Source organism: Phodopus roborovskii, unplaced genomic scaffold (assembly GCF_943737965.1).
Source record: "Phodopus roborovskii unplaced genomic scaffold, PHOROB, whole genome shotgun sequence".
Taxonomy (NCBI): Eukaryota; Metazoa; Chordata; class Mammalia; order Rodentia; family Cricetidae; genus Phodopus; species Phodopus roborovskii.
In genome coordinates this window covers 4,862,498-4,877,829 of record NW_026126639.1, presented here as the reverse complement: position 1 = coordinate 4,877,829, position 15,332 = coordinate 4,862,498, and the positions used below count along the sequence as shown (strand labels likewise).

At 43.9% G+C, this 15,332-nt stretch overlaps 1 protein-coding gene across 1 annotated transcript in view; it reads left to right on the top strand.

The window, feature by feature from the left end:
• Itpr2 (inositol 1,4,5-trisphosphate receptor type 2) overlaps positions 1-15,332 on the top strand; it is a 356,230-nt gene that overhangs the window by 285,658 nt on the left and 55,240 nt on the right. The window contains exons 50-53 of the mRNA XM_051173394.1: positions 6,271-6,435; positions 8,731-8,926; positions 10,290-10,382; positions 14,934-15,064. Coding sequence (XP_051029351.1) covers positions 6,271-6,435; positions 8,731-8,926; positions 10,290-10,382; positions 14,934-15,064 — 585 coding nt within the window. The remainder of the gene's footprint in view (positions 1-6,270; positions 6,436-8,730; positions 8,927-10,289; positions 10,383-14,933; positions 15,065-15,332) is intronic.

The following is a 15,332-nucleotide window of genomic DNA, read 5'->3' as shown; positions in this document are numbered from 1 at the left end:
TCTGTCTCTTTCTTTCTGTTTCCTTTTCAATCTCTCTGGACCAAGACTGTGTAGACAGAGGTAAGGAAAACATTTTAATGTTTGGGGTGGGCGCGAACCAAAAACATCTGGTGTTCTTTTCCTGCCTCTTGTAGGACACTATAAAGTGATAGCTTCCACGTGTTTTGCTGAAAATCATTTCACCATAAAAAATATTCTCTACCAAAGCCAAGTTTATATTTAACTGCTTCATGAGAAATTATTATGCTTGTAGACATGTCTGTATTACTAATCCCATGAATTTTCCAGTATTCCAGCATAGAACATGTTACTCAAGTAGATACTGCCACCAGTCTGAGGTCATTTGACCAAAGAAAATAATCTATGTTGATTTGACGCAAATTTAATGAAACTACTATAGCTTGACACTACTTCAGATGTTAGTGGAAAAGTTTATATTTGCAATTTAAAGTTATATTTGCTATCAACAGGTTAATAAGATTGCTTTAATGAATTACTATATATTTTCTTCATATAAATTCATTACACAAGTATCTTGGTTTATCTTATGAGACAGGAAGAATAAAACATGAACCCTATACTAATGTACCTTAGTATTAATGATGTATTATTAATAACATAAATTAATATGTTACTTATTTTAATTTGCACATAGGCACTTGCAATGTGTTTATTTGCAATGTGAGGCTGTTGATGCTCAAATAATAGATATGAGAATAGAAACACCAGAAGAAAATGTTAGCCTGACAGTTTAGCCATAACAAGAGGCAGAGTTTGAGACTTCAGATATCAATCAGCCAGTCTCTGATTCCTGTCAGTTGGAGTTAGGTGTGGATAACTGGTCTACCCTCATCTGGCTGCTGAGATCAGTTGAGAATCTTGGTATGGAAGATCCAGAAAAGAGCAGTAATTGCCATATTGATACACTGGTGATAACACCTGCCATTTACCAAGTATCCACTGTGCAGATCATTAAATTAGTCAATCATAAAGTGTTGCCACCATGATGTGTCTGCCTCTTACCTCACACAGTAACTTGTCTCTAGACTCTGCCCTTCATAATGTTAAACAGGTGTGAAAAGTCTCCTTTATAAGAAAGGGAACATCATAGAAGAAATACCTCAGTATTTATCAGTTTCTAGTTCATTATGCTAAAACTGAACTCATTTGTAAAGTTTGAAGCTTGTCTACATTTCAGGTAGATTTTTTTTCTGTCATGGTTGTCTCAGAAAACTCAGTAATTTTGAGTGCTGTGAAATACATCTTACACAGTTTTCTTCTCATGCACAGTGTGGCATCTTTAGCTAATGCTGGTATAAATTAGCATTCCGAATGATACAGAGGCACATTCTATAAACCTGGAACCATAAGGTTTGCTCATATCACTGAACATTTTTGCAAACCTCATTTATACAGATGTGGTATTTCCTGTTTTTAAAGAGTTTTATGATTCATTAATATGGATATTAACTCCTCCTTAATCACTCCATTTATCTGTGTAGCTCAGATTATTTGTAATAAAGAAGAACACAGTAAATTATCAGTAAAGATTTTCCTTCTGACGCTAGGAACTGAACCTGGAGCCTCACACATACTAGGCAAGTGCTCTACCACTGAGCCACACTCCAATCCCCACAGTGAAAGACCAAAGCTTTCAGTCACTGTAGATGGAGAAAACATGATATCCCATAACAAAACCAGATGTAAACAATACATATCCACAAATCCAGCCCTACACAAAGTTTTGGAAGGAAAACTCCAACCCAACAAAGTTAACTACACTCACAAAAACATAGGCAATAGATAATTCCACTTTACCAATAGCTACACACAATACCACCACCACCAACAAATAAAAAACAAACAAGATTTAACAATCAATGGTCATTAATATCCCTCAATATCAATCATTGGTCTTAACCCACCTATAAAAAGAAACAGGCTAACAGAATGGATACAAAGACAGAATCCTCCATCCTTCTGCTGCATACAAGAAACACACCTCAACTTCAAAGACAGATGTTACCTCAGAGTAAAGGGTTGGGAAAAAATTTTCTAGTCAAATGGACCCAAGAAAGAAGCTGGTGTAGCAATCCTAATCTCTAAGAAATTAGACTTAAACTAAAATCTATCAAAAGAAATGAAGAAAGGCATTTCTCATTCATCACAGGAGAAATCCATCAAGATGAAGTCTCAGTTCTGAATATCTATGCCCCAAATACAAAGGCACCCACATTTGTAAAATAAATAAATAAATAAATAAATAAATAAATAAATAAATAAAACATTACTATTACTCAAATCACATATGAAACCTCACACACTTATAGTGGGAGACTTCAACACTCCTCTCTCACCACTAGACAGGACCACTGGACAGAAACTTAACAAAGAAACAAGGGGACTAATAGAACCTTTTAGCACTTTACTTTTCTGAAGACATCTATTTACAGCATTATCTTGGAGTTCTATTGCTGTGAGGAGACATCATGACCATGGCAACTCTTATAAAGGACAGCATTTGATTGGGCCTGGCTCACAGTCTGGAGGTTCAGTCCATTACCATTACTGCAGGAGGCATGGCGGTATGCAGGCAGGCATGGTGCTGGAGAGGCAGCTGAGTGAATGTCACACTAGACCTGGCCTGAGCATTTGAGACCCCAAAGCAAACCCCCATAGTGACACACTTCCTCCAACAAAACCACACCCACACCAACAAGGCCGTTTCTCCACGCCCTGTGAGCCTATGGAAGCTATTTTTATTCAGATCATACACACACACACACACACACACACACACACACACACACACACACACACACACACACCTTCTAATAACGACTGGGAATCTGTGATTCACTTAATGGTGCTAGCCTTCCTCGCGTTATTTTACTGTGAAATGGTAGACTTTGTCCTCCCCACTTTGCACAAGGGAAAAGTAAATAAAGTTTTAGTGTTGAGCCAGGCTATTAACTGTTAGCAAGGCTCAGCTGAATGGGTGGTGTTCTTAGCGGTGTGTGGAGTCTCAGGCCACGCTAATCTGTGGGACAAGTCCTGTGATATAGTCACTAAACACGCAGGTTCAGTTACATGTTCTGATCTGAAACTTCCCTTTTGTAGTATCTCTGTCTTTCAGATAAACACACGGTGTGTTACTTAATACGGTCCCTGGGTACCACTATTTCTGCCTTACAGCAGGAAGGAAAAAAACAAAACAAAACAAAAAGTCAAAGTCTCTCCGGGCTGTGTTGAACGTCATGTGAGGGTGTTCACACTGCCTGTGTTTGTTATATGTTCTGCTGACAGTTTAGATTTCCAGGGTGATGTTTGACGGTGTGTAAATTTTCATTTACATAGTGACCTTAAGATTTTATCCTGCCAGGGTGCAAAGCCACGTACCTGGAGATTATTGAATTAAATCATCTCATGTCTTGCCTTCCAATTCATCAGCAGACAGTCTTTGGTTTTTCTACTTAACAATTTATCCTTGGAAAATAGGCCGTGTTTCCCCACAGTAATAGCATAAGGGTGGGCTGGATGTTCTGCTCAGGGAGAGAGTCCTGAGTAAGACCAAAGGAATAACACTAGCACCAACACTCAGCAGTGGTCAGTTTCTGCGACCATGTAAAGCAGCAAAAAGAGATGTCACAAAAATTATGGAACCAGGAGGCATCTTTAATGGCTTCACTCTGGGGCTGGAGATAAGGCTCAGTGTTAAGAACATTTGCTGGGTTTTTGTTTTGTTTTGTATTATTTGTTTTTTTTTTTTTCTGAAGACCCAGGTCAGTTCCCAGCACCAAAGTCAGACAGCTTGCAACCGTCTTAAAGAGCTCACCTTAAAGGCACCGCGCACACACACGGGTGACGCACACGTTCATATAAATAAATAACAAAGTGAATTCTAAGTAACCATTACCTTCTAGGCACGCATCATAGACGTGAGCAAAGGCCTCTAGAAACAGAGGATGCGTCAAGAACGAACTCAGTGCCCTAGATGACATGACCTCTGCCTTTCACTTTAGCGCGCCACTGAAAGGCCTGCAAAGACGTGACTACCACTTGTAAGCATATATGAAGATGTCACACTACCGTGTGACTTACTTACCAGGGAGCCATGGATGCTCTTCCTTCACCAGACACTAACTCGCAAGCAAACATTAATTTCACCCTTGCTGTGACAAGGAGAGCCCCCAGTAAACCGTTTGGTTTACATGCTGATTTTGAGGAAATAAAATGTGGGACGCTGCTGGCATCTGTGTTGCTGTTTCCAAGCTGGTTCCAGCAGCTCAGCAGAGCAGGGCCCTGTGGCCCTCTCATGCCACCACTCACCGCCCACGGGGATGCTTGCCACGGAATTGACTGGCTGCGGCATGCTCATGAGGCCCACATAGAAGGACTGGCTAAAGGTCGATGGAGTCGTGACGTGAGCAGGGAGAATGTGATCGCAGCTCCTTATTCCTCGCCAACAGTCCCAGCTCTCATGGAGAGTGCTCCACACACACGCGCACACACGCACAGATATACAAATCTCTTCATGCCACAGAAACTAGAGTTTCAGTCCTTTCCTGCCCTTTATTCTTGCATTCAATTGTCCTTGGCATAAACACCGCAAACACAAGGTCGGCTTCCACCTCTGAACTCTGTGAACCCATGGGGGCGCCACTGCACCCGTCAAACTCACTTCCAGATGTCCACAGAGCAACAGTTCTCATCCTGTGGGGCACAGCCCCCTTGGGGATCGACAGACCTTTTCACAGGGGTTGCAATATTCCGTATATCAGATATCTACACTGTGGTTCATAGCGGTAGCAAAATTGTAGCTATGAAGTAGCAGTGAAAGTAGTTTTATGGTTGGGGGGGGGGTCGCCGCAGCACGGGGAGCTGTATTAAAGTGTCGCAACATTGGGAAGGTGGAGAGTCGCTGCCCCCGAGAACACAAGCATTCATACCCAGCTACAGGTCAAGGGTCATGCAATGCCACCTTGGTAAACAAGCAAAGCAAATCTCTTTATTTTTTTCACATTAGCATGACCAAGTCCCTGCTCAGGCAGAAATGTGTCTTGTCTTCTACACTGTGTACTAAAATTTATTGATCGTTTGGAGAATCCAGTTCAGACTGTTGCTCCCCAATGTGTCTGCTTCATAAATAGCTTCCCCGCATGGTTTTATAACTCATCCTAGAAAATCAGGAAATGACACACAAAGCCTATGTCAGTGTCATACAATTTGCCCTTGTGAGGGTTTTTTTAATTCCATGTTTGTATAATCCCTCTCTGTCACACTGGCGAACCTGGGTAGGCAAGTCCAGGTAAGTTGGTAAGTTGTTTTGAACAGGGTTTCTCACCCTTGTTCTGTATGGAGCTTGTGGCCAGACACAGGACCTTTGTTGTTTATTCACTGCTCGGGTTTTGAGCAGTTTCCTTTCACACCTGCTCTTAAACAGTCACTCCGAAGCCTCCATCATACTGAGTGAGAGCATAAGCTGCCGATCAGGGAAATAGGACTCCTGCTTGACGGCTGCTGAAGTTCAAGGGGGCGAAAGGGGCCCGAGATTATTGACTATTGAGCGTATTACTGATTATTGAGAAGATAGACAGCTACTGATTATTGAGAAGATGGACAGGAGGAAAGATTCTGTCCTTAGTGGCTGTGTTGTTGGTCTGATTGGACCTTTATAATATGAAATAATTACCAGTTTTTTAATTTTATCTGTATCGATTCAGACCAGGATGTTGATGGAAAAGAGTTCATATTCTCTTAAGTTTGATAACATGTATATGTGTGTATATGTATGTAACATATGTGTATGTATAATATACATGATCAGCGTTGCAAAGAGCATCCTATTTTCCTAAAGGCATAGATATAAATATAGAGAGTTGTCAGCATCTAAGGAACATTTGAAGAGTCCTTGTAATAATTGCTCTGACCATGTTATGCCATCTGGTCTTCTAAGGGGTCGGTGAGGTGGGAGGTTTTCCGAAACCATCAAGGCTTCCCATGGGAAGAACTAGGTCGTCCAGGAATAAGGAACGGCCAGATTTACACTCATCTGGGTTGGCAACAGAGCTAGGGTCTATCATTCTCTGCCCCTGTAGCTATGAAGGGAGCCGTTTCTGTGTTGTTTACGTGTGATTTGCAGACTGCCTGAAAAACACCCCAGGAGGAGCTGAGAAGGGAAACCACAGGCTTAGGAATTGATATCTTCCGGTGCCTTGATCTGCAGATAACCTTGAAGCTCTAAAATCCCACTCTTTCCTCTCTCTCTAGCTATGTAACAAAATCGTGTTCCTGGTGAGTTTTGTGGGGAATCGAGGCACATTCACCCGCGGTTACCGAGCGGTCATCCTGGACATGGCCTTTCTCTACCATGTGGCATATGTCCTGGTTTGCATGCTCGGCCTCTTTGTCCACGAGTTCTTCTACAGCTTTCTGGTGAGTACAGCCAGAGGGCCAATTGCTGCTAGGCACGCGATGGGGCGTCTTGCGCCCTAGACTTCCAGTTGGTTTCTTTTGGTTTGGTGTATTGCTGTTTCTTTCATTTTACTTTTCTTCTCTTTTAGCAAGGCACACGTTATGCTATTTTTGGAATTTCCTAGGAGAAGTGTGGTTCTTTTCTTTGGGAAGTACATAGGCAATGGAGTTCTATTCCTTGCTGAGAAGTAAGCAACTCCCTTGCCTCTTCTCTTGGCCCAGGGTTCGCATGGCCAGCTTCTTTGGGTTTTCAGCCCAGGGACATTTCCTTAATCCACCGTTAATCCAGCTGCAAAGGGACACATAAGGAAGTATATTGTATTTATAGTGTCAAATGTTACATTGGTCATTACAGTCCCATGTAAGCAAAAACGAGAAGGCACAAAAGCCACCCTAGTAAAAGAGCAAGCTGTTTAAAGTGTAGCCTTTCAGCTCATGCAATCGCCATCGCCGTTAGTTATGATTTAGCTTATGACGTCATCTTTAACTTACAACACCATCGTTAGCTTATATCACCATCATTAGCTTATGTGGCTAAGCTTAGCTATTTATATTTAAATGTATATTTAAACCTTTACACGGTTCTTTTCAGATTCCTTTTTTTTGTTCTGAGATGACTTGCTTCTCTGTGTAGCCCAGGCTGGCCTCTAACTCACAGTCTTCCCCCTCAGCCTCTGAGCTGGGGAGGTGCCTGTGTGTCACTCCGCCCAACCATGCAGCCTTCCTAAAGATGCCCTCTCATTCTTAAATGCCAGCCGTTTTCCTTTCTCCGTTTACACTGCCCTGTAGCCATGGATGGGGAAAAGAGTAGGTGTAAAAATATGCTAAGTTTAAATCTACGAGTGATTTTTGAGTGTGGACATTTGCGTGCCACCCACAGTGTTCCGAGGACCTGCTTGGGTGGCACCCCTCGCCCGCCACCTGGTTTGAGGCAGAGTTTCTCATTTCATCACTATGAATGCCATCTACTCTGTCCTCTGTTGAGTTAAAATAAAATCTCCTTTATGTCAACCTAAGTGGTTAAAAAGTTGAAGAAGCCAGATCATTGACAATCTGGGGGTTGTTTGCATTAATTAATTCATCTTTATTGAAGAATATTGACCTTGTTTCTAACAATAGCTGTAATTCCCAAGAGATAAAAAGCAAGGTAGTGATTTTTTTTTTTTTTTTTTTTTTTAAGAAATTGACTCATCAAATGCTAGTTTCTTAAAGACAGGCTCTGCATAGCAGTGATTGGCAAGGAGTGATTACAGTAGAAATTAATGTGTAACTCTCTGCACACAGCAGACCAGGGAATTTTATTTATTTATTTATTTATTTATTTATTTATATTTATTTATTTGAGACAGGGTTTCTCTGTAGCTTTGGAGCCTGTCCTGGAATTTGCTCTGTAGACCAGACTGGCCTAGAACTCACAATGATCCTCCTGCCTCTGCCTCCTTAGTGCTGGGCTTAAAGGCATGCTCCACCAACACCAGGGAATTTGAAAGGACACACACACCTAACTGATTGTTCTAGGCAAACCAGATTGTAGTTCTTATCCCCAGATAAGAACACAAGCCCCAAGTCTCCAAGTTTTGAAGATAGGATTTGCTTTCAAACATTTCTGGACATTTCTGGAAATGAATATAATTATTTTTCTTTTAAGTACCTCTGTATAATAAAACATGCACTTGATAATTTATAATTTCAGTTTTATGATGTAGCAGTGTGTGAACTGGTTCTCGGCATCAGCTGCAGGGAGCAGACATGGTCTTGGGTTCTTGACTCATGTTTTGATTTCCTACTGTTAAAGACCGAGGACAGTAAGTAATCCTTTAGAAGGAAGGAACTGAACAGTTACCTTGTCTGTTTGTTTGTTTGTGGCTCTGCTTGCAAAAGGATGAGCTGACACAGACTTTCATCCTAATTTATGTATAACTTTACTAAGGAAGAGTGTCTGCATTTCCAAAATACTTTAGATTCAGACATTTTTTAATGGCACCAGGCTCATAAAAATTGTCTTCTGCATTTCGTTCTGAGTTCCTCGATTGAACAATAAATTTAATTAATTTTTCAATTGTCCATAAGCTACGTGTGCCTGATATTATAAAATTTCCAAGTCCAAATGACAGTGTCTTGGCAAGTGCTCTACACAGATGATGTACTCTTTGACGCAGTACTGAAACCTTGTTTCCTTGTGTTCTAGTTTAAGGGTTTGCTTCACTTAAAAATGTTATTTGTTCGAAGGCTACTTTGTAACTGTTATTTCTGTAGCTCTTTGATTTGGTGTACAGAGAAGAGACCCTGCTGAACGTCATCAAAAGCGTCACCCGCAATGGCCGCTCCATCATCCTGACCGCTGTGCTGGCTCTCATCCTGGTCTACCTGTTCTCCATCATCGGCTTCCTTTTCCTGAAGGACGACTTCACCATGGAAGTGGACAGACTGAAAATCAGGACACCAGTCCCAGGTAGCCACCTCCGAGCTCCTTCCGGCAGTCCAGGCTTGTGGTTCACACCTTGCTTGGGGGATTTCAGACACACAGCCATAGGTAAAAGTTTTACTCTCATGCTTTTGAGATGCGGTCTTGTTTACCACCGCTGCGGTTCGAGGGTGAAACATCTGGTCCCTGTGTGTTGGCACTGTTTGAGCTGGTGGAGCCTCTCTGGAGGAAGTGGTGGGCCTTAGCTTGGACAGTCTGGCCTCACTTCCAATGTGGCCTCTGCCTCCTGACCGCTAACAGTGTGACCAGCCGCCTTGGCTGCCGCCATGTCGGGCTGTATCTCTTTGAACCGTTAGCCAAAACAAACTGTTCATCCCTTCCTTCCTCAAGTTGCTGGTTGTTAGGTGTTTGATCCTGGCAAGGATTAAAGTAGCAAGACAACTTCTAAGAGTTGAGAGTTTGAAACACTGTAGCCTGTATGCTGCCAGTGTGTGTTGGGAAATACACAAGAGACATCATCTGCACTCCGTCCTACAGGGTTTCCTAATGCTGACCACACTGCAGGAGGCAGCCGCAGCTTCATTGTGGCAATTCCAAGATCCTTTGTTCCCTCTTCTTCCCATTTCCCCAAAGAACAGCATCCGGCACCTAAGAGCCACCACTCCGCCGTTTTTTTTTTTTTCCCCCTACACGCATCACTTTATATCCAGATGATGTAAAATGATAAGTGGGAACTGGAAAGCGTCAGGTAGTAAGAAGAGTGTTTTGGAAGACGTGCTCAGAGGCTGGGGCTAAAGGACCCACTCCTTGTCATGTGACTGCTGGGGTCCCTGTGTGATGTTTGCCACTGGGCCACTTAGACATCACCTGGCGTTCTCACTGAGAGGACCCCGCATGAGGAGTTAGCCTCCCTGGCACTTTGGACTTCGTCACTTTCTTTTGCGTTCCTACCTCTCTCTCACACACTTTGTTGCTGGGTTGGATTCCGTAGTTAACCTTCCCCCAACCCGGCTTTACTCTATAGAAAGCACAGTTCTCTATTGTACTGTTTTCTAGGTTCCAGTAACTACTGTTTATAGAGACAGGAAATCCTAAAAAGACATGCTTGCTTTCTCCTCAAACCACTGACTTTAAAGCTAAAATATAATTAGTGGAAACATATGCAGTATTCCTTCTTGCCTTTAACAGATAGTTCTTTTCTAACTAATTAATTTATTTTATATTCTGGACCACATTTCCCCCTCCCTCCTCCCCACCCACTACCTCCAGGCTAACCTACCAAAAGGCTTTAGGATCACATATATATTTAAAGTCAGACACCTCTGTGGTTGTGTCCATTTGTCATGTATGTGTGTACCCCTCTACAGTTATCTGCTCTGTGTTCTCCCAGGTAACCACGGGGTTCCTACCATGACCTTACCTTCCATGACGGGGGCCTGTCAGAGGGAGAACTGCTCACCCACAATCCCCTCTTCCGACACAGGTGTGTACTCACAGCCCAGATCTCTACTAGCCCCTCTAGCATGCAATTGGGTATGTTTTTATGTTCATGAGAGTTGATCTTGGCACTTTATAATGTGTTGAAATAGAAAACAGAGAGCAAGGGACCAAAATAACTCAAGCTAGAGAAAGGATTCTGTGTTTGCTACCCTGAGATATCTTGGCTCTCAGGGTGTTTCTGCTTTACCCAAACCTGGCAGATTCATCCTGTGGAATGTGCTGCTCCCAAACAGCAGCCCACACTAAGGGATCTGCTTCTGACTACTTGACTGCCAATAAGGGACGTAGATCAAACTGGCCTTGAACTCACTGAAATCCACCTGCTTCTGGCTCCTGAGTGCTGGGATTAAAGGCATGGGCCACCAATGCCCCCGGTGGATTTGGCCTATTAATTTTGCCGATATGAGTAAGTTCAGTAATTAAAATGCATAGATTTTATTTTCAGGGCCTTATTTTCTCTAACTTTAGCTGCAGTTTGATTGACAAACCTATGAGTTTGATCTTCTGGAGTTCTTTAAATTATGGCTGTGTGTTTAGCCATGTAAGTAGAGAGAAAGCTGAAGTCTGGTGTTTGTTGCGCAACACCAGTCACTTAGACTAAAAATAGCTTTCCCCTGTCTAGGGCTGGGGTGCAGTTCTAACTCGTGAGCTGTGGTGTGCATTTTTGAGGGCCTTGGCTGCTCTCGTGGGACCAGCAGGTGCACACCACAGAAGGCTCAGGCAGGCAGCACCTGTGTAAGAGGCAGGGCATTGCTGGTGGGCACTGTGTTGGCCCTGGGAAGGCTCCTGCAGATTCAGGTCTGGGCATTTTCCCAGAAGCAGGGGATTCACATGACAACTGGCAACTAATTTGACTTGAAAAACACTCCAAAACCTTTGTATTTCATTTGCTTCAAACCTTCTAGAACCTCAGGTGAAAATATCTATATCCTTCCTCCCCCAAAACTGACTTTTCCAGAAAAGCCAAGCCTTGTTAAGACAATACTAAGTCTAATCACGGGTATTTTGTGAGTCAGTGCCATTTGCACATTCAGGAGAATAAAAAGTTCACATGTGTTTAGCATTTAAGAGACCAATTTTAATCTCCTGGTATCCTACTTTAATAGAAAAGGTTGGTAAATAGCAGAATTTAGTGAGATAACACATGCTATGTTTTGGATTACCATTGGATATCAGTGTTTTAAAACATTTTCCTAGGTTAAAAAAGAAATTAAGATCAGCATCTCTATAATAGATGGATTGTCAATTAAGTTTAGACGAGAGGGTTTGAGTTACCATCAGACTTTCAAATGTGTCACAGCTCCAGGCTGCTGTGTCCACAAACAACAAATAATTTAATTACTAAAGCACAACAAGAAAGAGGCATCAATAAATATTTATGTTCAAGCATTGTGTGTTTGTGTGAGTATATGCCAAGCCAGGTAAGGACATTGGATTCTCCCCCCCCCCCGGGGCTAGAGTTATAGGTGTTGTAAGCCACCCCACATGGGTGCTAGGATCTAAACTCTGGTCCTCTGGAAGACCCGCAAGTTCTTCTAACCACTGACTATCTCCAGCCAGTGTCTAATGTTTCTAAAATATATAGACTAACACTCTGCATGAAAGAATGGCTTCAGAGCCTGGGGGATAGGTTTGTTTTTTTAATTCCTTTCCTCAAATAAAACTATTTATCATCATGTATTAAGAAAAAGGTTTTTCTGGTGGTCAGCTGAAGATGGATAGATAAACTCAGATCACTCAAGTGTCAGATTTGTTACTTGTATTAAAACAGCTTTTCATAAGATGTAACAGCTACCGTGTGTGGGTAATTGATAACTTGTATCCACTGAGCCCTAACTATGTTCCTATTGTATCTGAGGGAATGTCTTAGACCTGACTGTGCTGGCCAGGTCTTTCATCTGATACTTATGCAGAGGCCACTTCCTTCAGGACAACTCAGCTGCTTCCTGTTTGCTCATCTGCTGGCGGTTGTCTTGGGGCCCATAAGGTTCCCTAGGCTGTGGCCCTTTTCCTGTGTCTCTTCCCCTCACACTAGCCTGTGTTGTATAAAGATAAGCGCGTCTCACAAGTGACCACAAGGTGGCACTCACCTGCGGGAGGCCTTTGACTTGTTGAGAGTAGACTCATGTCACACAAAGACCCTTCTAATAAAGCTCCTAGAGGCTGCTGTGTGACCCCAGCATGCCTGTGTAGCTAGTATTGAGCAAAGTGACTGGGCCAGTGCTGGGCTGACGAAACTCGGGCTTCCTCCTTCTACCCAAAATGTTATATTCCAAAAACTTAAGTAGCCCTGCGCTGTCACGCCTCTTTGCTTAGCTCTTGTCAATCACACTGCCGTGGACTTCATTAGGACACTGAACGAACTTGGAGCATATTCAATCCCCATCGCCCTTCCTTGGCCCCTCCCCCTCCCCTCCCTTCCACAGCCCTGATAGTATTCCACCCTTTGAACTTTCATGGAGGCCTTCTAAGTTATGCGTGTGAGAGAAAACACACGGTTCCGTTCTTCCTGAGTCTGGCTCCATCCACTTTCCTACAAATATCGTAACTTTGTTCTTGTTTATGAATGAACGAAACGGTTAAGTATACAAAGCACGTGTTCCTTCTCTGTGGGGCCCTTCATCTGTGATGGATACGCAGGCAGGGTGTTTCTGACAGTCAGTGCCTCAGTAGACAGGAGCATGCCGGGTTCTCTGCAATGGGCCGCTGCCTTTGACTCTTTGGAATCTGAACCAGAAACGGGATGGTTGGATCGTGTACTGGCTCAAGTTCTAATTGTTTGAGGGACTTCCATGCTTATTTTCATGCACTGGCTTACATTCCCACATGCCCTCCAGCTGTGTGTAAGCGTCATATTCCTACACACACACACACACACACACACACACACACACACGCACGCACGCACGCGCACACACACGCACACACACACGCACACGCACATGCACACATACACACACTTGTGCTCTCACTAACAGTTGTTGGATTTTTTTGTTTTGTTTTTGAATTTTGATGGTAGCCATCTGATATGGGGCGAGAAGGGAAGGGACGTCAGTGTAGTTGTGATTTGTGTTACTCTTGTGGCTGGTCATGGTGGTGAGCTCTTCTATATGCTTTTATTTCCCGACGGCTGATCACATGGTGTGGTGTATGCGTTTCGTATGCATTTCCCTAACTCCTGAAACAGCCTCATTTCCTGTTACTCCCACGTGCCCACCAAATTGGCAGAGTGGTCTTCCTGGCATCTGCTATGCTACAGCCGGACGGATACCGTTTGTAAATGAGCGTCTCTAGCGCCCCACGAGACTCGTTACTCATTTGCTCTGATTGAAAGTCGGTCTTTTGCAAATGAGCGGTAGCTGTGCTACTGTGACCTCCTCCCTGGAACCCAGAAACCCTCTGCAGCAATCTCGTTCCTTCTTTCCTTCTTTCCTTCATCTGCCACCGCCACGAAGCCGCCCCAGTCCCTCTTGCTCCTTCCTCACCAAATTTCCACATCAGAAACCTGGTTCCGCTCTAAGGGGAGGGACTACACACAGTCTGCCTGTCTGTCTCTGCACGCAGCCTTCCTGCCAGCCGTATTCCGGCGTGCTTTCAAAGGAGCAACCTGGACGCATGTAAAAATATCAGTGTCTCCTTCCTTAGAATATAAAATAAAATCTGTTCAGGAGAGAGAAAACAGCCTTCTCCTGACAGGAGACCCATGACCCTGGACCCTGCAGTGAGATGAGATGCTTGCCTTTCCCACAGCCTGTGGCCGCTTTTACATTCTTGCCTTGACGTGCAGACTGCAGCCCCAGGCCCCCAAGGGCAGTTAACTTAGTAACAAAACAGAGCCTTTGCCTTTCTGCTCATTTACTAATGTGACAGAATCCTGGTTCTCATGCTCAGCTGAGCAACAACCCTTGCTTTAAATGGTTTTATGTTTTCTGTCTGGATCTTTCAGCATGGGGTCAAGTCTCCGGACTTTTCTGACACATTGGATCGTGTACTCTCTTTTCATTCCGAAGCAGGATTTCATCTCTAGCCCCTGGGTTTCCCTCAAAAAAAAAAAAAAGCTCTCAGACTTACTCCAAATAATGACTGAACTGTGGCTAGTGGAAAGCTCCTACTGTGGGCAGCTCTAACATGCCTTGCGTGGTCCTTGGACGCCCCTCCAACCCACAGCATTCTCCCTGTTGTGTGTGAGGCTGCTGAGGTCAGTGACGTGCTCCAGTCCTGATCGCATCCTTGGCCTGAGTGGGCCAGCTTGGGTGGTGCAGAGCTGCGTTGACCACAGTGTCCACTACAGTCAGGTGCATGCGTCTTAACCTTGCCAGGCTTTACCTTTCATGCCCTGTCATTTTCCACCAAGCCAAGCGACGCAAAATCTCCAGCTATTATATGTGTAGCTAGCTCTCTGCACGTGTCAGTCACGCGTGATCACATGTGAAGCAGAGGTCACGTGACTTGAGAAAGTTGTGCTTGGCACTGTAGAAGCAGACTCTTGGGTGTAGGTGACAGTGTGTTTTCAAAACTCTTTGTGTTTCTGCAGCCGATGAGGGGAGTGAGGATGGAATTGAAAGGACATGTGATACCCTGCTCATGTGCATCGTCACGGTGCTGAACCAGGGCCTCAGGAATGGCGGTGGCGTTGGGGATGTGCTGAGACGACCATCGAAAGATGTGAGTGGGAAGGAGACCGTTTGGTTTAAGAAGCACATGGTTATTTCCTTCCCTGCCTCTGCCCCTCCCTCCAAGTCCTCCCTCCCTCTCTCCTCCCCCTCCCTCCCTCAATGGGGGATCAAACCTAACAACGTGACTTATCTCCAGCCCTCTTCTTACTTTTTAAACCTTGAGATTAGAAGTTTCACTACATTACCCAGGCTGGCCCTGAACTCACTCTGTAGCCCAGGCTGGCCCTAAAGTTGCTGTTCTTTTGCCTTTATCTCCC